General features: G+C 45.5%; 2 protein-coding genes across 2 annotated transcripts in view; both read right to left on the bottom strand.

Moving 5' to 3' along the window:
* Window positions 1-662: 662 nt before the first annotated feature.
* On the bottom strand, window positions 663-14,526 carry LOC134455191 (V-set and immunoglobulin domain-containing protein 2-like). Its single transcript, XM_063206223.1, has 7 exons — window positions 14,475-14,526; window positions 12,714-12,874; window positions 10,420-10,624; window positions 9,338-9,490; window positions 7,496-7,615; window positions 2,713-2,848; window positions 663-935 (listed from the first exon to the last, which is right to left on the bottom strand). The coding sequence occupies exons 1-7, from the start codon at window positions 14,524-14,526 to the stop codon at window positions 788-790; spliced, it is 975 nt and encodes a 324-aa protein (XP_063062293.1). The 3' UTR covers window positions 663-787.
* A 1,265-nt stretch (window positions 14,527-15,791) lies between these two features.
* Window positions 15,792-24,976, bottom strand: part of esamb (endothelial cell adhesion molecule b) — a 129,178-nt gene continuing 119,993 nt past the window's right edge. The window contains exons 5-7 of the mRNA XM_063206221.1: window positions 22,161-22,283; window positions 20,445-20,574; window positions 15,792-17,873 (exon numbers count right to left, since the gene is read on the bottom strand). Coding sequence (XP_063062291.1) covers window positions 16,799-17,873; window positions 20,445-20,574; window positions 22,161-22,283 — 1,328 coding nt within the window. The 3' untranslated portion in view covers window positions 15,792-16,798. The remainder of the gene's footprint in view (window positions 17,874-20,444; window positions 20,575-22,160; window positions 22,284-24,976) is intronic.

The raw sequence follows: 24,976 nt of genomic DNA, 5'->3' as shown, positions 1-24,976 counted from the left end.
TTTTTTTATCTATTGTATACATTGTATTCCCTTACGGCACTTACGGTAGTCACCAGATGACTAAACACAGTTTTTCACAAAAATGTACAGTTCCTTTGTATTGTCTTTTTAGCACAGAGTAGAGAAGTTTGATTAATTCCGAGGGAAATGAAGGTGTCTGACATAAATACACAAATACAAAACAGGCAGTACACTGTGAACTGAGATGTCAAAAAAAGTTGAGCTCGAGTGGAGACTGGACTTCTGTGTCGAGCTTGTAAATGGTCCAGCTCTTCATTAACATCTAATTCTGATGTGGGAAAAATGATTGATCTTGGGATAGTGTACCTGTTGGCTAAAACGTTTTCAAGCTCCAGTCCAGTTGTCGATGTATACCTAAACATTTTTGACTTTAATGAATGAGAATCTTCACAGGCAGTGAGCTGAGACTTTGGAGTGTGTAATCTACTACACCATAGGACTGGACTGACAAGCTGGGAGTGAGGGCTACTACACCATAGGACTGGACTGGCAGGCTGGGAGTGAGGGCTACACTACACCATAGGACTGGACTGACATGCTTGGAGTGAGGGCTACACTACACCATAGGACTGGACTGACAAGCTGGGAGTGAGGGCTACTAAACCATAGGACTGGACTGACAGGCTGAGAGTGAGGGCTACTGCACCATAGGACTGGACTGACAGGCTGGGAGTGAGGGCTACTACACCATAGGACTGGACTGACAGGCTGAGAGTGAGGGCTACTACACCATAGGACTGGACTGGCAGGCTGGGAGTGAGGGCTACTAAACCATAGGACTGGACTGGCACGCTCTCAGTGTGGAGCGCTCCTTACTGTCGCGGTACAGAGAGGAGTGCTGTGATGTTGACCCAGACCCAGACCCAGAGGTACCGGTGAGGTAGACTTCAGAACCAGGCTCCCCATTCAGACGCCTACACAGGATGGACACACACACACACACTCACAGTTACATATTTGTCTTTCATATTTCTCATCGTCCTCATGCTTGCATCAACTGCCAGACCAATGGAGTCCTGATAACGTAGACTACAGATCTATGTTCCCCATTCAACCACACACACACACACACACACACACACACACACACACACACACACACACACACACACACACACACACACACACACACACACACACACACACACACACACACACACACACACACACACACACACACACACACACACACACACACACACACAATCCTTATTTCCAGGGTGGTGACATGACTGGAGGCGGGGGGTGGATGGACAGAAGGGGAATACTTAACAGATTTTAGGCAGCATCAATGGATTAACATTAAAACTGACTGAGATTAAAACCATGTACATTAAGTGAAGATATCAAAACCAGAAGGGGGGTGGGGGGGTCCTACCATCCCGCCCCCGACGAATTGCACCCTGCTGATTTCGACTTATTTTGGCTCTGTAATGGCCCAACAGTCAGTAAGCCAGGCCAATGCATATTGTCTATTTCCTACAGTATTTTAAGCGAACCATATGCCGGTATTCTGTTGCTTCCAAAATATGCAGCTTATTTTCTGAGAACCAGGCTAAGCAGGTCTGAAACTTGTTTAGACTCAGGAGATACAGTAGGAGATCATCAGACGAGACAGACAGATGATTTTAGTTGAGTGGGACCGCCACAGCCCCTTTACCGTAGTGCTCTCTAATTAGTGGTGTTCAGGGGTGAAAGTCATTTACACGTCTTACTGGAGCTATTTTGTGCAAGTCTTCCTAACAACTGCCCTTCCAATGCCAACATCAGAAAGAGCGCAAACAAAATAAACATGTGCTACAGATCTAAATCACTGCATGACTATTTCCGGGTAACTTTGAGCTATTCTCTTCATAGGGCACTTGTCTCAAATGGCATAGTGTGGTTGTATGTTTTCTACTTTAAATGTTCAGATGAGGGTTTTTGTCCAGCATTAACCCTATTCTCTTACAGGTACTACACAGGCTGTAAATGTTATACTGATGCTGCGCACCTGTGGGCACCTGCCTACTTTCACCACTGGTGGTGTTGTATTGGCTTACAAGCCAGCCTTTCATAATTTCAAAGCCATACATTACATTACATTACAATTTGCAAAAATTACACTACACTTAGCTGACACTTTTATCCAAAAGCAACTTACAGATAGTAATTGACAGGGAATTAGTTATGTCTGTCCCTAGAGCAGTGTGGGGTTAGGTGCCATGCTCAAAGGGTACATGATCAGCCATAGAGTGCGTCTTAATATGTGACCTTGCCTCCTCCACTTGCCTCCTCCACTCGCTTCTCGTCATGATGACATCACTGACAACAGCATTATATTTCAATATCTTGCAAAAGCTCAATTGTTGAGTCTTTTTCTCATTTGCAATTGGGATGGTGAATGAAAAACAGTCCCTCAAAAGTTGTTGTGGCTAGGCTGACAGCTGGGAAACGTTATTGTTTTCTCCACGGAGGAGGGCCCAGGAGGCGGGACGAGGAGACAAGCGCAAGTGGAGGAGGCAAGGTCGCATATTAAGACGCACTCATAGAGGGAGGAATTGAAAAGGGTGGGCATTGAACCTGCAACCCTGTGATCTACAGCCCAACTCCATCACTCTCTGTCCAACCCACCCTGTGATCTCTGTATTGTTCATTGAGAAGAGATATAATGCTCTAAGTGTAAGTATACAGTAGACCCCACTGACTAACCTCTGTCCACTTTGCAGTTTGTTAGAAGCCTGCCTCTTCCTCCTCCACAAGAAGAATGCGACCACTGCACCAATCAGAAGCAGTGTGAGGAACACGCCCATCACTGCTCCACCAATCACACCGGCCGTCCTGGGGTCTGTGAGAAAGGATTGGAGGCTGTAGTAGTGAAGTAAATATGTAATATCGGCAACAGACAATTCAGATGTGTGTGTGTATACCAGCATGGGTCATTGAGTATGACAGTTAAAGGTACACTGTGCAGGAAATGGTCAAACAAGGTACAGTACTGCAACTATGCTGCTCATTGAAACTGGGTTTCCTATTGCCAAATTTGATCTTTTCATGAAAGTTTACTAAGAAATAAACTAATATTTTCTATTATTATATGGTTGTGACGTCATCGGTCGAATGCTCCATTCATTTCAACGGGGCTCCCCAACGTTCGCACGTCTGTTATTTTTCGATAACGGACGGGTTGGTCTATAACAGACCGCTGTCAATGGCAACAAGACTTTTCACTGCTTAAGCGACTTTTCAACAAGACTCTAATCAGCTGCTGTGATAGACAACACCTGTTGTCCTGGCTACCTAGCTGTTAGCGGTGTTCCACAACGGCACTGTTTTGTTTTGCGCAGCGACAATCTTTTGACATTAAAACTATAGTAGACTTCACATTAAATAGGCCTAAAGAAATGTCCCCGCCATGTGTGAATCATTTAAGTATATCCATATAATAAGCGGGTTAACGTTCGGCGAGTCAAGTCAAGTCAAGTCAAGTCAAGTCAAGTTTATTGTCAATTTCTTTACATGCACTGGTCATACAAAGAATTTGAAATTGTCGCTTCGCTTTGTGGAAAAGTCGGTCGCTTTGTGGAATAGCAGCACTTCAGAGAGAACAAGACCCCTCCGCTCCGCGTCGGGGTCTAAAGATTCTCTCTGTCGTGCTGCTATTCCACGGTAGCGACCTTCTCGCCGAACGTTAACCCTTACTTAAGGCCCAAGTACAGTCATTTTTGCAGGTAAAAATGTCTATTTCTGGAAATTCAAAATGGCAGACCATGGAGAAGATCCCCCTTTCAATGTATGAAAAGTGCAATTTTCCCAGTCATAATGAATACTTAGAATTTGATTCCTGAAAAAGGTAACATTAGTGAATGGGTAGCATGACTTCTGGAAATAAACAACTAAAAATCTTGCACAGTGTACCTTTAAGCATCTGGTCAATACAAACGGTTTGGGAATGTTTTGTTTTTTCCAAGCTGAAGGTATGTATGACCCCCTCTACACTTTGGGTCTTCCTGTGAACTTTTGGCTTCTATTTCATACACTAATACTCTATAAGTCTAAATAATACATATAGAGAGAAGTCTAATTTTATAATGTTATACAATTAATCCCTACAGTAAGCTTAGAATAAATGTTTTGCCCTCAACGTGACCCCAGATCGTCAAGGCCCATGGTCAGAGGCAAGCTGCTGCTCAACATATACAGTACATCTATCCTTAGCTGCACACTCTGACTATCACGTTAATGCATACATTAAGTATTAGGGGGTTAAAGATGTCCTAATCATTTACAGTACCCTCATTTGACTTGGAGAAACGAATACATGGATACAAATATTATATTTCTGTTTCTTTTTTTTGTGTTTTTTTTTTTTACTTTGATCTATGATAGGACAGTAAAGGTGGTGACAGGAAGGGAGTGGGGAGAGAGAGATGGGGAAGGGCCGGCAAAGGACCCGGGCCGGGAATCGAACCTGGGTCAGCCGCATAGCATACGAGTGCCCCACCATTTGGCCATGGCAGGGCCATTGTGTTTCTTTCAAATAGTATAGAAATACTATGGTGCCGTTATCCACCCATTAGGGTTGCCAACTGTCAATATCATTATGGCAGGGGTCTGGGGGTCCTTCCCCCGCAAAAAATCCACCAACATCTTATCTGCAACCCCTCTCTTCCCTCCCCCACTGATCTCTTCCCCCTCCACCAGTTATTTTCTAGTTTTCATCTCCCGGACTCCTCTGAAATATCTGTCCTCATCTCCAAATCCACGCCCTCCACCTGTCAGCTTGATCCCCTCCCCACAACCCTCATCAAATCCTGCCTCCCCTCTCTCCTCCCCTTCATTTCTGCCATCATCCATTCCTCACTCTCTACTGGTACTGTACCCTCTCTGTTCAAAGTTGCTGCTGTCACTCCTATACTCAAAAAACCTGGCTCTGATCCCTCTGACTACAACAATCTCCGCCCAATCTCCAACCTTCCATTCATCTCCAAAATTCTAGAAAAAATTGTAGCCTCTCAACTCCATTCCCATCTAACTCTTAACTCCCTCTATGAGCACTTCCAGTCTGGTTTTCGCCCCCGACATAGCACTGAAACCGCCCTAGTTAAAATCACTAATGACCTGCTCATGGCTGCTGACTCTGGACTACTCTCTATTGTCATTCTCCTTGACCTCAGTGCAGCCTTTGACACCATCTCTCATTCTATCCTTCTCCACAGACTCTCCTCAATTGGCATTAGTAACACACCCCTTGACTGGTTCCACTCATATCTCTCTGGTCGTTCTCAATTTATTCAAATGAAGTCTTTTAAATCTAAGCCCTCCCCTGTTACCTCTGGTGTCCCTCAAGGTTCTGTTTTGGGGCCCCTCCTCTTCATCACCTACCTCCTTCCCCTTGGTAATATATTCCGCAAATCCATTGCTATGCTGATGACACCCAGCTCTATTTATCTGGCAAACCCTCTGACACTCTCCCTCCCCCCTCCCTCACCACCTGTCTCTCTGAAATCAAATCCTGGTTCACCTCCAATTTTTTGAAACTCAATTCTAACAAAACTGAAGTCCTACTTGTAGGCACCAAATCCACCTTATCTAAATCTGATAGTTTTTCCTTCTCAATTGATAACTCTCCTGTCTCCCCCTCCCCTCAAGTTAAGAGTCTGGGCGTCTTGCTTGATGGCTCTCTATCCTTCCTCTCCCACATTAACAACATCACACGGTCTGCTTATTTCCACCTACGCAACATTAACCGTCTCCGCCCCTCTCTCACTTCCCATTCTACCTCCATTCTTGTACACAGTCTTGTCACCTCCCGCATTGATTACTGTAATTCTCTCCTCTTTGGTCTCCCTCAAAAATCTCTCCACAAGCTCCAACTGGTCCAGAACTCAGCTGCCCGCATCATTACAAAAACCCCTTCCTGTCACCATATTACCCCTGCACTGCAACATCTTCACTGGCTCCCTGTCAAATATAGAATTCATTTTAAAATACTTCTCCACACCTTCAAGGCTATCCACAATCTTGCCCCCCCTTATCTTTCTAATCTTATTCACATTGCTGTTCCCTCCCGCCCCCTCCGTTCCTCTTCCTCCATTCTCCTCTCTGTCCCCTCTGCCCGTCTTAATTCCATGGGGAATAGAGCTTTTAGCTGCTCTGCTCCTCAGCTGTGGAATGCCCTTCCCCCTGACATCCGCAATACTGACTCTCTCCCCCTTTTCAAATCCAGGCTAAAAACCTATCTTTTTCAAATAGCCTATTCTTTATGATTCTTAAATTCTGTTTTATTTTATTTTATTTTATTTTCACATTTAAAAAAAAAAAAAAATTGTATTCATTTATTTATTTTTGTTTAAAATTCTGTTTATGTGTCTTGTTTTATTTTGTTTCTGTCTGTACAGTGTCCTTGAGAGTTTTGAAAGGCGCTTTCAAATAAAATTCATTATTATTATTATTAAAATGTGTATTTCTAAGATGTCATTCCCTGCATCTTAACGCATTTTAACGCATTTTAACGTCCTGTGTCCTGTTTCAGCTCAATACAGAAACTGTACTTTTATTTATAAATACAGGACGATTCAAAGGACAGTTGGCAACCCTACTGTTCATATTCTGCAAAGACATCTGAAGACATTGAGAGCAGATATTGTTGTCCTTAATGTACTCGAACACTGGCCACTGTGGCCAGTCAGGACCAATGTTCTCAAGTTTTGGCAAAGGCCGCGCTCAACTTCTTGGAAAAACGGAAGTCTTTGGGTGCGCGATAAAATGTATCAACTTAAGGAAGAAAAATCCGCACTCACAAACTGCGTCTCATTATTTATTCATATTACCACCATGTCCGAAAAACGCGTTTCGGCTATCAAGCCCTCATCAGTGCGTGGCTATGTGACAGTGTGCGTCATAACCAGTGGTTGACTTCCTGGGTTCAGATAACGAACGTTTAGTAGCCACATTAAGATGCCAAACCATGGGGGTATGGTGACTCGATGAGCTAAGATGCCTATCCTTCCCCTCTCTCTCCCCACTCATTTGCTGTCACTCTCTTAAACTGTGATATCTCAAAAAAAGGCAGAAAAAAGCCCTAAAAGTATATTTTAAAAAGATGCCAAACCATCTCAACTGAAGACCTCTTCTCTGTGGAAGATGAACTTCCTCAGACTTTCTATTTTGTCAGTAAATGTGTGTGTGTGTGTGTGTGTGTGTGTGTGTGTGTGTGTGTGTGTGTGTGTGTGTGTGTGTGTGTGTGTGTGTGTGTGTGTGTGTGTGTGTGTGTGTGTGTGTGTGTGTGTGTGTGTGTGTGTGTGTGTGTGTGTGAGAGAGAGCGCACATGCGCTTAAGCCAACCAACGCGCGCACACCTGCGTGTGTATGTTGTGTGTGTGTGGGTGTGGGTGTGCGTGTGCGTGTCAGCGTGTCAGCGTGTGTGTGTGTCAGCAGGTGTGTGTGTATGCGTTTCTTGTATGTGTGTGTGTGTGTGTCGTGTCGTGACTCACTGGACACCCTGATGATGAGGCTGCATGCGGTGCGTCCGTACTCATTGGAGGCCGTGCAGGTGTAGGTGCCCGCTACAGACGCCGACAGGTTACGCACAACCAGGGAGCCACTTATCTGGTCTGGGGAACACACACACAAACATATGACACAAAGGCACGCACACACACACACACACACACACACACACACACACACACACACACACACACACACACACACACACACACACACACACACACACACACACACACACAAACACACACCACACACACACACACACACACACACACCACCACACAACACACACACACACACACACACACACACACACACACACACACACACACACACACACACACACAAACACACACATACACGAACCGAAACATATATGGACGCCGATGCAAGCACACACACACACACACACACACACACACACACACACACACACACACACACACACACACACACACACACACACACACACACACACACACACACACACACACACACACACACACACACACACACACACACACACACACACACACACACACACACACACTTGATAAACAAACATGGATCTGCAGGGAAGATGGTGGAGAGAGCTTGGTGCAACAGCCAGGATAATGACACAAACAAACACAAAACATACAAGCACGCGTGCACACAAAACGCACACGCACACGCAGATGCACACACAGATGCATACACACACACACACACACACACACACACACACACACACACACACACACACACACACACACACACACACACACACACACACACACACACACACACACACACACACACACACACACACACACACACACACACACACACACTCACACACACACACAAACATTTATGTACTCCTGGATACGCCCACATACCAAAATTACCATCTGGCAAATATACTCATAGTAAGTATCACTGAAAGTAGTCATGCAGACAGTATTATCAAGGGAAATGCAAATCAAACTGAACACAGCAACCTTTGTCTTGCCATTCACATGTTTTTTTTTCTTCAGCAAAACCTCTCACAACTCCACAGAGAGAGAGAGAGAGAGAGAGAGAGAGAGAGAGAGAGAGAGAGAGAGAGAGAGAGAGAGAGAGAGAGAGAGAGAGAGAGAGAGAGAGAGAGCAGTTCTGTGAAACACATTAGTTGTTTCTGCCTTCAGTGCTTTGGCAAACAGGTGAGTCAGAGATAAGGCCTAAGCACCACTGCTGCAGTCAATTAATTGTGTGTGTGTGTGTGTGTGTGTGTGTGTGTGTGTGTGTGTGTGTGTGTGTGTGTGTGTGTGTGTGTGTGTGTGTGTGTGTGTGTGTGTGTGTGTGTGTGTGTGTGTGTGTGTGTGTGTATGTGTGTGTGTGTGTGTGTGTGTGTGTGTGTGTGTGTGTGTGTGTGTGTGTAGACAGAGAGGGGGGTGTTGAATTGTTGGAAGTTTCTGTCAGTTCATGACAGAGCCTCAAAGGTACTAATTGTCCTAGTAACAGACAATTCACACCTGTATGTGTGTCCGGCTGTAGGGTCTGGCTGTAACACTGCCTGCACTCGACTATAAAGTCTGGCTGGTTGTTGCTATGGTACTGACCTGTGACGGTGTTGGGTGGTAGTGGCTGGTTGTTGCTATGGCACTACTGACCTGTGACTGTGTTGGGTGGTAGTGGCTGGTTGTTGCTATGGTACTGACCTGTGACGGTGTTGGGTGGTAGTGGCTGGTTGTTGCTATGGTACTGACCTGTGACGGTGTTGGGTGGTAGTGGCTGGTTGTTGCTATGGTACTGACCTGTGACGGTGCTGGGTGGTAGTGGCTGGTTGTTGCTATGGTACTGACCTGTGACAGTGTTGGGTGGTAGTGGCTGGTTGTTGTCTTTCCTCCAGGTGTAAATGGGCCGTGGGATGCCCGCCTCACTCAGGCACTGCAGGGTGACGTCGTGGCCTTCGTAGTTCTTCCCTGTCATAGTGCACACAGGCCAAGATGGCGGAGCTGCAAGAGAGAGAAGAGGACAAAAAGGAGGAAAGGACTGAATAATATGCAGATGCACACACAGGCACAGGCAGACAGGCAGACAGACAGGCAGACAGGCAGACAGACAGACAGGCAGGCAGGCAGGTAGGCAGGCACAGGCAGTCAAACAGGGAGACAGGCAGGCAGGCAGACAGGCACAGGCAGTCAAACAGGGAGACAGGCAGGCAGGCACAGGCAGGCAGACAGGCAGGCAGGCAAACAGGGAGACAGGCAGGCAGGCAGACAGACAGACAGGCGGACAGGCAGACAGACAGGCAGGCAAACACAGGCAGGCAGGCAGGCAGGCAGGCAGGCAGGCAGGCAGGCAGGCAGACAGACAGACAGAAAGGCAGACAGACAGACACGCACGCACACATGCACACAAATAACTACAAACACACAAATAACTACAATGCACCACTCACTGTGTGAGACAACCAGTGGAGGTACTAAACATTATGTTCACATACAGTAGGCTTTGGCAAAGACATGGACACAGACACAGCACTGCAGCAGTGATGCCCCACACATAAGCATTTAGGGAGTCCTTACCAATTTGCTTGAGTCTTCACTTGAGCTTGAGTTGCTTGAGTTGCGTGAGTCTTCACTTCATTATTATCAACTGCTTATTAAGTCCTTATTGAGTGAGTTGCTATGGAGTCTTTTCTGGACTGGTATTTGGTCGTTTGAGTCATTCGAGTTCTTACTGAGGCCCAGCTGTGGCTGTAACGGCTGGACACTGGACTGCTACGCTGGCGACCCGGGTTCAGTTCCAACCCGGGTCATTTGCCGATAACTTCTCCGTCTCTCTCTCTCCCTACTTGCTTCCTGTCTCTCCTCCACTATCTTATCTCAAAAAAAGAAAGACTTAAAAGTCCCCAAAATATCGTTAAAAAAGAGCTTCTTACTGAGCACAGTGAGGTTGATGAGGCCATGGCCGCTGCTGTCCCAGTTGCTGGGCGTCTTGACATCGCAGATGTAGATGCCAGCGTCAGACAGCCGCGCGTTCTTGATCTGCAGGGAGGCCACGCCGTTGGACGGGGGGCTCTGCACCAGAGACATCCTGCTGCTCCACAGCTGCCTGTGGTACATCTGCCCGTCGTAATACAGCACCTACCATACGATATGACACGATACAATACGATATGATATGATACGATATGATACAATATGATATGATACGATACGATATAATACAATACGATATGACACGATACGATATGACACGATATAATACGATATGATACATTACGATATGATACATTACGATATGATACGATACAATACGATATAATACGATACTATTTTATTGTCACTGGAAAGGAGAGGCTGGAGCACACTGCAGCTTAGTTTTCACACAATAAAGTCTTGAAAACTAAGCTGCAGTGTGCTCCAGCCTCTCCTTTCCAGTGATGTCTGTCCCACTGTGCTGCACCTGCAAGCTGAGTGAGGGATGATGCGTAGAGTCCCAACTCTACTAGTACTTTATTGTCAGTTTGCACTGAAATTAATTTCGCATCCCCGAGCAAGGTTCGTTTCAGAAGAATTGATTGATGTATGAAGGAATGCTTAAGTCCGTTGTGACCATGGGCATAGTGTGAAGCAGAGGTGGGCAAACTTAGACTTGAGGGAGGCCTGCCTGCCTACCTGCCTGTATGTCAGTGTGTGTGTGTGTGTGTGTGTGTGTGTGTGTGTGTGTGTGTGTGTGTGTGTGTGTGTGTGTGTGTGTGTGTGTGTGTGTGTGTGTGTGTGTGTGTGCGTGTGTGTGTGTGTGTGTGTGTGTGTGTGACCCACATGCAGCCACACTGAGCCATTTCATCTGGCCCACACGCAGAGCCTTTACATACAAGAAAGACAACTTTTAAATGCCAAGTGATACTGTGTCTCGACATTCTTGAAATGGAAATACAGGGGTCTTGCAGGTTTAAGATTATGTAAAGTACTGTAGTGGTCTCTCTAGGTCGTTCTCAGACGAGTCTTCCATCGTTGCTTCCAGTCATCCCGATTCTCCATACATCTTTTCAGTTCGCTGGTACTCAGGCATCCGGCGTCCAAAGTGCGCACGTCCAAAGCACATGTGCAGGACAAAAGAGTCAGACAACTGTGAAACTAAATTTGAATGTCCGCACACTTGCTCCTGTTTTTTTAGTGTTATTATTCTTTTCGCCAAGTGAAAGTTTTTGAGCTACATGCTCTTCATCACATTTGATGTCATGGGGGTGGGGGGCTCACAGCAATCTGTAGCCTAGGGGCCCCGGGCCATCTTAGTCCTGCCCTGCCAGTGAGACTGCATATGAAGTGCATACAAAGTGGAACTATTGAGGTTGGGACCAATCAGGCATACGGTACTCTCCCTCTTCCCAGCACCTCAAGTGAAGTGTAGTGAAAGCCCAACTGGGAAACTCCAACTCCCATTGTCATTGTGACACAGCACTCCACAGCACACAAGTGCTCACTGTACACTGCACACAACGAAATTGCATGTATGCCTCATCTGTGCAAGGGGGCAGCCCCCAATGGCGCCCCTAGGGAGCAGTGCGGCGGGACGGTACCATGCTCAGGGCACCTCAGTCATGGAGGAGGATGGGGTAGAGCACTGGTTAATTACTCCCCCCACCAACCTGGCGGGTCGGGAGTAGAACCTTTGGGATACAAGTCGCTTAACCATGACTGCCATACTGACTACCCATACTACTCAATAGTAGTAATGTGTGTTTTTACAATGGTCAACGATGCAAAAATGCATACTCACTCGCTCCTTCATTCACAATGCAAATTATATACAGTACATGCTGCAGCAATATGGGCAGTCATGGGTAAGCGTTTCGGGTGTCAGACTTGTAGCACAAATGTTGGCGGTTCGACTCCCGAGTCGACCTGCCAGATTGGCGGGGGGAGTAATAATTAACCAGTGCTCTCCCCCATCCTCCTCCATGACTGAGGCACCCTGAGCATGGTACTGTCCTGCCACACTGCTCCCTTGGGGCGCCATTGGGGGCTGCCCCCTTGCACGGGTAAGGCATAAATGCAATCTCGTTGTGTGCAGTTTGCACTTGTGTACTGTGGAGTGCTCTGCCACAATGACAATGGGAGTTGGAGTTTCTCAGTTGAGCTTTCACTTTCAATGCATAAAATGCATAAAATGTATTCATATGTCTCCATACTCACATTTGCATGGCGGAGGATACACACTCGTACTCACATCTCTGGCCTTTATCTCAGGGACTCCGGGGGGAGCGTAGCGCCACTCCAGGGTGAATTTGGGGTCCCCCGGGGTGTTATAGGTGCACGAGAGCTCTGCAGTGGCCCCCTCCTTCACGTACACAGGCGTCTTCACTGAGGGGCCCTCCGGTTGGCACACCCCTTAATATGCACATCAAAACACACCAAGGCCACATGCCAGTAACATAACACAGTAAATGAATTTATAAACACCATGTGTCAGCATAGATAGATAGATAGATAGATAGACAGACAGACAGACAGACAGACAGACAGACAGACAGACAGACAGACAGACAGACAGACAGACAGACAGACAGACAGACAGACAGACAGACAGACAGACAGATAGATAGATAGATAGATAGATAGATAGATAGATAGATAGATAGATAGATAGATAACAGAATAGCACAAATGAACAAAGCAAATAGACAACACATGACGAACACAACAATAACACAAGAATTGAACACATACAGTACCAGAAATAGGCCATCTATCATGAGTCAAAGTCATTCATCTGGATGAAAATGATAAATTAATGCTTGAGTGTATGTCAGTGGCTTCTAAAGCAAGTTTAACACCTACAGCAAATCAGCGTCCTAGAATTCCAGCAGCCATCTTTCCCATGTTTGCTTTTGAAAAGGCTTACTACGATGAATAAAGTAAGTACTGAGGTAGCATAATCAGTTAAAACCTTGTGAAGAGAAGCTTGTAGCCTTAAAAACACTGACAAAAGCACGTAATAATAACAACACAGATCATGGGCACACAACAATCATACAACTACACACACAAAACAAATAGGACGCAAGTCGAGATATAGCAAGCAAACAGTATAACAAGGACAAAACAGCTATCGCCTTGAGTCGCACAATTATTAGGTTCGCCTACTGCCTCTCAGAGAAGAAAGCTCAAAATATACAACGCCTTTGTGTCCCTTATATGTACAATGAAAACCTCAAGGGCAGGGGTTCCCAACCTTTTCCAACTTGGGACCCACTTGAAATTGTTGCTAATTTTCGGGGCCCACACCTCTGACTCAATAAACAACAAAACTCAAATAAATAGTCAACAGCAACGCACGCGCACGCGCACGCGCACGCGCGCACACACACACACACACACACACACACATACAATTTTGATTTGCATAACATTATTTCAAGGCCGACATGGAATACCTTCAAGGCTCACTCCTGTGAAGTCCAAGGTCACCGTTTGAAAATCACTGCTCTAGGACCTTGGACTTGGTGCCATTTAGGTGCTGTTTCCACGTAGCAGGATTTTTTCAAAATGTGGATATTTTTTTCTCCTGTTTACATTGGTTTTGGCCTTCCGTTTCCACGTAAGCAGAGTTTTAAAACCCACACATCAATATCCGGCTTTACAAATATCCCATTTAGGGAGCTAAAACACACCTGTTATAATGGAGTTTTTATTTTTATCCACATGCTGTGTTTCCACCTAAACAGGAGAAAAAAAAAATCCACATTTAAAAATATCCTGCTACATGGAAACAGCACCTTATTTGCAATGACAACAACCTCAATGTCAGCTGCACGAAACAGGGAAACCTCTACACACAAACATCCTACTTACTAAACTAACTAAGCACAGTGTTAAACACACAGTTCAAGAAGAGCAGGAAAGCAACTAAACTGTAGCGACTCTGGTCCGGCCGTCTTTGAATCGACCCAATGGTTAAAAAAAAGAAACAAAGCAGCACAGTACTCACCCAAATAAGCGCTGTAGAGCCAGGTAACCAGGACAAGTCCTCTGTGTGTCATGGTGTTAATGTGACTGACTGTGATATTATTGTGTGATTGTACGTGTGGTGTGTGTCCACACAGATGCCTGATAAGGCCGTCTGGTACTGGAGGTGTAGTATAGTAAACACTCTGGTGTTCAATCTCACTGGGCAGCGCAGCACAGCGCACAATGAGGAGGGCAGGGCCTGGAAATATCAAAAGAAAGTGTGTGTGTGTGTGTGTGTGTGTGTGTGTGTGTCTGTCTTTCTCTGTTTGCGTGTGTGTGTGTGTCTGTCTTTCTCTGTTTGTGTGTGTGTGTGTGTCTTGCAATACTAAGGAAGGGCAGGGCCAGTAGGAGAAATGGAACCACCTGTGAACTTGATGGTGTATGTGAATGAGAGACTTAAAATACACACAATCACATATCATGGATGGTGGACAAAAACGTTGCCACTCCTGTGATATTTCTTGATAATTTGCTCAAACTTTAAATAAGAGAGGATTACTAAAGGAAGCGTTACTTTCACAAAGAGATGGAGGTGGGTGATTCGGAGTGAATCTGAATCTGTGTTATGTGTGATGGTGATATATTTCATTGTAATAAAGTAAAATGGAAAATTGGGATGCGCCGCATTGTTGGCATTCATAAAAGCACATATTTCATGAACTGTAGAGTGTTCGGATTTGGGAAGTTGCAGCACAAAATTGCTTTAAAATTGCTTTAAAAAACCCTAACTAGAAGATAATTGGTCGCTGTGCTTGTTAAGTCATTTATTCCAGTGAACAGGTCTTAAGTGTTTCTTAAAATGCTTGAGTGTGGCAACTTGACTTCATGCGGGCATGTTATTTGGCTCCAGCTGTGATGATTAATTCCATCGACTGAATGCCTTGGCGGCTGTCGGCTGCTTATCCCTTGAAATCGAGCGAGCTGGTTAAAGCTGGCTGAAGTACCGCTAGCAATGGAAGGGTAGCTATTAATGTAGTGCCTAAGGAACATCATCATGACAGTAGGGAGAGTTCTGCACACTAATGTGCATACACATTTTTTTCTAATTAAAAGGGATCAATCCAACCATGATTTGGTAATCGGTAAAATGTCCTCAGTAGTATGCCACAGAATATCGAGCAGCCTTTGCTTAAAGAGGAGACACATGCAGTTTTTGATGGAAGATGCCGGGCAGTTGACTTTTTATAGACAGATTTTTTTTTGTATTTCAGGTGTGTGTGTGTGTGTGTGTTTTATCATTTCCCCTGCACCCAAGAAGGTACCATCAGTAAAAAACAACAGGCTCAACAGGCTTGAATTCTTCTTAATTCCAAGACATTTTTTAATCAGCACAGCAACAGCACTTTACAGTTTGCAGTTACATTCTGGATAATGCACTTCTCCGGTTAATACACTCCTGAACATGGGTGGAACTTAAACATTTTCACCTTAAACAAATTCACCTGTCATTGGCAGGTGGACGGATGCTTATTTCCATCCCTGCTCCTCAAACAAACAACCAAAACAAACCCGTTCAGGACGCAGCCAGTCCTCCAGTGGAAACACAACCGCCTTCGTAACACACTCCTGATCGAACCACAACCTTCATAATACACACTCTTGTTGGAAACACAACCTTCAAAATACACTCCTGGTAAAAAAAAATAAAACCCTTCAAAGCTGAACCAGGCTGGAGCAGAGTCATAAAGTATAACACTATTGAACATGATGAAACAGAAAAAAAGAAATGAAATAGTAACTGTACAGTTTTGTAGAAATAATCCTGCCAAAGACAAGTAGATTCGTTGTACAGATGCAGTGGCTACAGACTTGGATTCTTAAGTCGTTATAAAAAAAAAAAAAAGTCAAAGCACAGAAGATCATACTTCTCAGAGCTCAGCCCTGTTGTGTGTGTGTGTGTGTGTGTGTGTGTGTGTGTGTGTGTGTGTGTGTGTGTGTGTGTGTGTGTGTGTGTGTGTGTGTGTGTTATGTGTGTGTGTGTTATGTGTGTGTGTGTGTGTGTGTGTGTGTGTGTGTGTGTGTGTGGTGTGTGTGTGTGTGTTTTCAAGCAGGGTTCATCCAGCTCAGTTTCGACACTTTCCTCCCCCACTTCTCTCTCTCCTGTCCCTTTTCTGTGGGTCTGCCACAGAGCACATGGTCGGTTCGCAAGCAAATCAACTTGCTCCTGATTCCCATCAGTCATGATGAGATCCGGCCCAGATTTTCCAGCTCCCTTGGTGCCGAAATCACAGTCTAGTTCGGCCTGCAAAAGAGTCCAGTCCGTACAACTCTAGTTCAGTCTAGAACAGACCAATCCAGTCGTAGCTACACCAGAGAACCGGCCTGGCTCTGGGCCGGCACCATGACAGGGACCGCCCCCATGCGGGTCAGCGTTGCCATGGAAATGCCTGTTTGGGGGAGGGTCTGTGATTGGAGCTGGGGGGTGAGCTGTGGTGTGGACTGAGGCGTGGTCAGGGGCGGGACTTGTGGCTCAGCCCCATCAGTCCTCAGAGGGATGTCAGTGGTGGAACCCGGAGCACTGATTGGTATAGGACTGGGGCTGTGGACGGGACCGTTAGCATTAATTGGTCTAGGGCTGGGGGTTTGGACGGGACCGTTAGCATTGATTGGCCGAGGGCTGGGGGTTTGGACTGGACCGTTAGCATTGATTGGTCGAGGGCTGGGGCTGTGGGCAGGACCATTAGCGTTGATTGGTCGAGGGCTGGGGCTGTGGACGGGACCATTAGCGTTGACTGGATGGGGGCTAGCAGCGTAGACTTGAGTGCTAGCGCTGAGTAGCCGAGGGCTGTTTGTGTGTACGGGACCGTTGGCCGTGATCGGTTGTGGACTGGATGAGAGGGTCGTGCTGCTACTACCGGTTGGCCGTGGACTTGACGCGTGGACAGGACCATTAGGGTTGAGAGGATAGGGGTTTGGGGGCGTGTGGTATGCCACGCTACCGTGACTACCCGAATGGTTAGCCGGGCCGTTAGCAGCGACGTGCCGATGGCCGCCCGCACTAGCGGGGCGCCGCGTGAGCGTCCCCCCCTGCTGGGCGTTCCGCCGGGAGGAGTGCTGTGCCTGGGGCGAGCCGCTGGCGTTGTAGCCCGGTAGGCCGTGGAGTGGGTTGGGCTGACCAGGCCGCACGCGGTACGCCGCCATGGGAACGGCGGCGGGGTCGGGGGTCATGTCGCGGGGCGGAGTATAGCTGTAGTTGCTGCCGGGCTGCTGTTGCTGGTGGTTGAGGTGGTGGTGGTGGTGGTGATGGTGGAGCTGGTCGAGAGAGCCGTGCGGAGGGGGGCTGGTGGCGATGGATGACAGCGTGCCGTTCTTGGAGATGATGTCCGAGCCCGTGCCGCTTTTGGCCCATGACACGCGCTTGGGAGCCTGGGCGTCCTCCCTGCAGAGTACAGCACCATGTACAGGTATGTAAATTAGTGTTTTAATATTAGGTGCTGTTTACACAAATGCGGATATTTTTAAATATAGATATTTTTTAAGGTGTTTACATGTAAACACGACATATGGATGAAGTGCATTTTAGCCCCCTACACGGGATATTCTTTTAATCCAGAGTTTCGAAATGAGCATTCTAAAACTCTATTTACATGTAAACGAGAGGCCAAAAACAATGCGTTTTTTAAAGAAATATCCATATGCGTGTCAACAGCTTCTAAGACATGGCATGACATCATTTCAATATTGCACATCACATTATTACTTAAGGTCATCATCCCTGCAGTGTGGGATAGCACCCTACAGACAAACATGAGCATTAGAGTTTCATGCACATTGCATTCATATCACAGACTTTATTAATCGAGCAATCTGCGTTAGTTCTGGCAGACCACGTAGTCAATGCGCCCTTTTGCCTATTGGCTGACGCCGACCCAACCCATACAACTCTCCACTAATCAGCTGCGCTTTGGTTAATCAGCTGCAGCTCGCAATTGGATGCTGACATATGGCGCGCTTTATTTAAACTACCGAATTTCTTTTCCTGTCATTGCTTTTTGCTGCTTGTTTTGCTCCCACCACCTCCCCTGCTCCACCAGACTAATCGTTGTCAAACAATGTCATGCTGTTGTTGCTTGCTCTGTTCTAGGGGGTATTTTGCCTTTCCAGCTAAATGGAACGCACGCCACCTGAGGATGCTGCTGTTCCCTGTATTGGCTTCCATGGAGCTCATGGAGAAGCCGGGGAACTTCCTCCGAACAGAGCCATACCCCCAAACACAAATGTATGCATTCAGAAATAAAGCTTCTGAAATATATCTCTGTTTCCAGTATCATTTTTGACTAGAGTGGATCTGACAGAATTATATTAATATAACGCAACTTCACAGTAATACCACACAAATTAAGATCACACATTAGTTTTCAGCAAACTCTGGTGTAAAATTCATTTTGAAAATCTTAAAATGATCAGTTCCTCCTGATGAGGAGCAAAGGACAAAAAAATAGTGGCATTGAAAACATTTGTTTTCGGTACAAAAGCATAAATGCTAATAGTAATTGTCAGTATAATTTAAAGCTTTGATTAAAACAATAAAAGGGCAGGAAGTATTAGCTCCACACTTCCATGTAGTATAATAAGAGTCCTCACATTTGTAACGAGGCATGAGAACACTGAGGCATTCCCTCAGCAAACTTGTCTAACGTGTCTTTTACCGTGTTCAATTTTACACCAGAGTTACCCTGTTAAGATCACACATAACAATTTCATACATTAATAATTGATATCAAGGACATTAAAACAGCACACTTATTTTAAAAACACACATTAATAATTTTAGTATTGGGAATATTAAGGACATGGGCGTCCTCCATGCCAATGATGGAACGATACACACATTATTATTCTAATAAGTGCAATTTGTTGGTGACATTTTTTGCACCGTAGATGGGGTCCCGAACATTTTCAGTTAATAACTAGAAGTTAGAAGTTAACTCGATTTCCGCAGTAAACCCAATAACCACACTACCACAATCTAAAGTACTAGTTGAAAGAAGACAGAACAATTGTGTGTGTATGTTTGTAAATAAGATGTATAATTAGACTGAATTAGATGTTCTTGCTTGGGAATTCTTGCAATGAGAATGTCAAAAATTAGCATTTTAAATAAAATTGGGAAAAATGTAATTGATAGAAAAAGATGTAATTGTCTGACTTTACCGCTGTTAAACTGGATACTGTAGCAATGCGTCATTCGTCAAATCTTTTGATAACAAATACATTTTAAAAAATTAAACCAAATGAAAAGTTAATAATGTGTTACCATACAAAAACAGCGCAGGACAACAAAGCTCTCACGCCGTTTGTGGTCTGAAGAGTAGGGGTGCATTAGCCTGGTGAACCAGCGCCACCCGCTGGACGGCAAAATGTTTTGTCTACGGGTGGGTCTGGCCTCGCATAATGATTCAATGAAGCCAGAATGCCATGAATCGGGCAAACCAATTACAACGCAAAGATGTGTTTTGAATCAAAGCGGGCAGGGTTTTGAGGGAAGGTTGTTCTCATCAACAATCTTCGGATGTATTATGCATCGAGGCCAGACTAAATTAGACATCCACATTTAGTCTGGTTTATCAGGCTAGGGGTGCATATAATTGTGTACTAGACAAAACAAATGTGTGAAACTAAGCTAACATGCATATGTGTTGAGATGTTCTGCATACTTTCGTAACCAGTTAACAGCTCCACAGCACACAAACAAAACCCAGGAAAAACTTTGAACGTAATTAGGTCCCCTTGGTACGCATCACATAATGTACAGTAATATCTATGGATATTCATTATTCATTCATTCAATTGGTTTAATATGGTATATTCACACATTTTATTTAATTATCTATGGTATATTCACACAGATTATATTGCAAGCAACAATTTCAGAGTATTCACACTAATTACTATTTTTGACACATCACTCAGACACGCAGAATAGGGATTGGATGTTGGTCAGCCTTACTTGATCTCATTGGCTATCTCCTCCTCAGTGTCCCGCCTCCTCCTGAAGATGAAGACGAGGAAGAGGATGATGGCCACCAATCCCAGGACAGAGCCCACCGCCGCCCCTGCGATGACACCTGCACTGGTGGCTACAGAGAGATGAGACAAAAATCAGACACAGACATCACTAACATTGACTCATAAAATCACACATGCACACGTGTGCATACACACAGACACAGACACAGACACAGACACAGACACAGACACAGACAAAGACACAGACACAGACACACACAGACACGCGCGCGCGCACACACACACACACACACACACACACACACACACACACACACACACACACACACACACACACACACACACACACACACACACACACACACACACACACACACGCTCACACGCAGACACACACAATAATGCAAAAACCTCAGTACTGGTATTCTTCTTAAGTATACTTCAATGTTACTGCTCTGTGCATTAAAGCCCTTATCAGACAGACAGCTAGTCATGGCTTTGCAAACAAGGGGCTGGGCATTCAAGCACACACCAAAATTACACTCCAGCAATAAACAGAGGATCCAGATTGATTCCCAAGAAAAGTTTTCAACCAGAGTCTGTATTGGCCTGAAAACACTATCCGAGCCTGGTTTCCAGCAGTCGGATGGTATGCCTGCTAGGGTCGTGCAAACAAATCGTCATGATAATGCATCGTAATACAATACACTGCATCGATTCATGACAATCGATTATTTAATAATAAAATTGAATTTGCAGCTGGTTCATTTTGTTCAGTAGAGTAGGTAATATTTCTTTTGTAATAGAAGCTCTCTCCCAGATGCTAAAAAACTTTAATTTCAGCCGTCAGGTAGCATGCCTGCCAGTGAGGGCCAAACGCATTCAAGAATGCACTATGGCTACACACTAACTAATCATAAACTAGCAGCGAATTTCCCACAAGACCAATGAATGAATCTTGAATCTTAAATCCAATATACAGACGATTCAGACTGACTCCTAAGGTGTATTTGGTCTTTGGTGGCAATTCCTCACTCCAGCCAGACGAAAAAAAATGTGTCAGGAGATTTCAGGTGTATGAGGGAGCTCATAGCCTTCAGATGAACAAACAGCATACGACAATACAATAAATAACAGCTGGCAGGCACGAGGAGAGGTGGCCTCCAAGTGGAGCCTGGATGATGGAGTCTTTCATCATGCCCTTGTTGTCCAAGGCGTTGTCGTAGAAATGAACGAGAGCCACCAGGCACACACAAACACGCAGACACACGCACGCACGTACTACACACGTACACAGACACACACACAGGCACAGACACGCACGCACGCACGCACACAGACACACTCACACACAGACAGGCACAGGCACAAGCACGCATAGACAAACACAGACACAGACTTGCAGGTGTCCACAAACACACACGCACGCACGCCCGTACACACGTACACGGTCACAGACACACAGGCACAGACACAAGCACGCATAGACACGCACAGACACAGACACAGACTTGCAGGCGTCCACAAACACACACACGCCCTTACACACGTACACAGACACACACACACAGAGGAACAGACACAAGCACGCATAAACACACACTTGCAGGTGTCCACAAACACACACACAGAGACACACACACACACAGACACACACACACAGACACAAAAACAAGTTTGGTGTTGTGCTACTCACGGGTAGAGACCTCCAGATTGATGTAGCAGCTTTCTGCCCCTGCGGTGTTGCTGGAGCGACACACGTACTTGCCAGACATGCTCTTGGTCAGGTTATTCAGCCTCAGCGTGCCCTGCTGTTCATCTGAAATCATCAACACACACACGTCAGAGTGTAGACACACACACACACACACACACACACACACACACACACACACACACACACACACACACACACACACACACACACACACACACACACACACACACACACACACACACACACACACACACACACACACACACTTCCAAAACATGGCATCACTGAGGTCTGGCTGTTCGGACACTCGCATGCACGCACACACATGCGCACGCACACACATGTGCAAGCACACACACAGAATTCCCAGATATGTTCTTGGTGAGGTCCGTCTGCTCATCTGAAATCATGCCCACATCAAGAGTAGAAACACACACACACACACATGCACACACACGCACTCACACAGGGAAGTGCAGTTTCCCGAGCTGCTTTCGATGCAGTCTCCAGCTTGTCATCTGAAAACACGGTAACACTCTATTTTACATCTATTAGCACTAATACATACAATGTGCCTGTATAAGTAACTTGTAAGGCATGTACAAAGCAAAATCAAACATTTGTTAGGCATGTATTCGCAAATGTCTTGTTCATGCACAATAAGGGATTTATTATCAATTTAACCTTAGTAAGGACCTAGTAGGCCTTAGCATTTGCTTAATACATGCCTTACAAGTTACTTATGCAGGCATTAACATTGTATGTATTAGTGCTAATAGATGTATCCCGAAAATAAAGTGCTACCAACACAAACCATACCAAACAACCACCACACAACATTTACACAGTAAGACACGAGCATAGAATCCAAACACAGAACTAGGGCACGGTTTCAAACAGGCACACAGGCAAATACACCATTTTTTCCTGAAAGAATAACAAACAAACAAAACAAAACATACGGTCAGAGTCTGTCTGAGTTGGTGGAGAGCGTCCAACAGCACAGCGCTTACAACAAAGTCAACAACTACGGTAGTCTACCACGCAAATCCCTTACAAATCTCATACACACGAGGAGCATAAAGAATTCCAGATCTGTTTTGGCCATGGTCTAGAGCAAAATTGAATGGATAGAATGCATACACTGCATGCGCGTTCCACCGAGTCTGATTAGGAATGTACAGTACATCTAACTGTAGAATCATGGACAGGGCCGGTTTAAAATGGCTGTAGGACCCCCCTGAAGGCAAATGTTGAGACAAATTCACATAGACAGTGTCATGATTACAAGTTAGTAATTAAGGATAACACGTCTACCAACTGTTTTTTTTTCCTTCAATATTGCAGCCTGGAACAATTCTGCAACTTTTCACTTTTGGCCAATCAGGTGCCACCTGGCAGGTAGGAGTCCCAAGGCTGCAGCCATATCTAGCCTGAGCGCTAATCCAGACTTGATCAGGGTGTGGTGTGCCTGTTTTAGGAGAGGGCCAAGCCAAAGAGCTGTGTTGCCACTGCTGCTAACCCCCACCCTGACTTGATTAGTGTGTTGTTATCCCATGCTGAGATTGAAACGGCTGGCCAGACTTTCGACCTGAAGAGCTCTTTGGGGTTGCTCTCATTCTGACCGACTGTGTGTGTGTGTGTGTGTGTGTGTGTGTGTGTGTGTGTGTGTGTGTGTGTGTGTGTGTGTGTGTGTGTGTGTGTGTGTGTCTCCACCATCTGCTGCTCTGGTTACAAGCCTAACCCACACGCATGCACACGGACACAACACACAGGTGCGCATGCACGCACACACACACACACACACACACACACACACACACACACACACACACACACACACACACACACACACACACACACACACACACACACACACACACACACACACACACACACACACACACACACACACACACACACAGGCAGACACCATAAACAGACATATTCATGCACAACAAAAAACAGACAAACACAAGTGCATACATTCATATACAGATACAAAAAAATCCCTAGAGGCACATGTGCAACCATACAGAGAGAAATAAAGAACAAAATAGTACCACATACTCACACAAACCACATAGAAAAGTGCACGCACACATTCTCATGCACGCGGGTAGTACACACACACTATCGGTGTCAACAATAATCGATTTGGCGATGCAATGCAATGCGGGGCATGGACGATCCAATTCAATGCGGCAAGTTCCAGATTCGATGCAGCAATTTTTTAAAGTTTCAATTACTTCCGTGGATATTTCGGGAGCAAATGAATGTTAAATTAAATAAAAGCACTTCAAAGCATTAAAAACTGCAAGACTGATACAGAAAACAGCCAATAAAATGTTGCTCAGTATCTGACTACTTGTATTGCCTCATCATGACTCATGAAACATTTGCTTTGCTTTCAGTAGAAATGTAATCTTAGAATGTAATCGTAGAATTGAATTGAATCGCGACCTCCCGAATCGTATCGCGAGGGCAGTGCCAATGCACACCACTAACACACACACACACACACACTCTGCTGAGCAGGATTGGTGCATGTGTGTGTGTGTGTGTGTGTGTGTGTGTGTGTGTGTGTGTGTGTGTGTGTGTGTGTGTGTGTGTGTGTGTGTGTGTGTGTGTGTGTGTGTGTGTGTGTGTGTGTGTGTGTGTGTGTGTGTGTGTGCTCTTTTGATTTATATATGGACACTTGTTTTAATGACAAAATGCTTAAGTACCAGCCACTTCTTGAATCAATCATGAATCTGGGGTATAACTGCAAGTTAATTGTTCTTGTGTTTGGAAGC

Source organism: Engraulis encrasicolus, chromosome 9 (genome assembly GCF_034702125.1).
Source record: "Engraulis encrasicolus isolate BLACKSEA-1 chromosome 9, IST_EnEncr_1.0, whole genome shotgun sequence".
NCBI classification, from domain to species: Eukaryota; Metazoa; Chordata; class Actinopteri; order Clupeiformes; family Engraulidae; genus Engraulis; species Engraulis encrasicolus.
The sequence above is the reverse complement of the archived record's forward strand: the minus strand, read 5'-3'. Positions and strand labels throughout refer to the sequence as shown.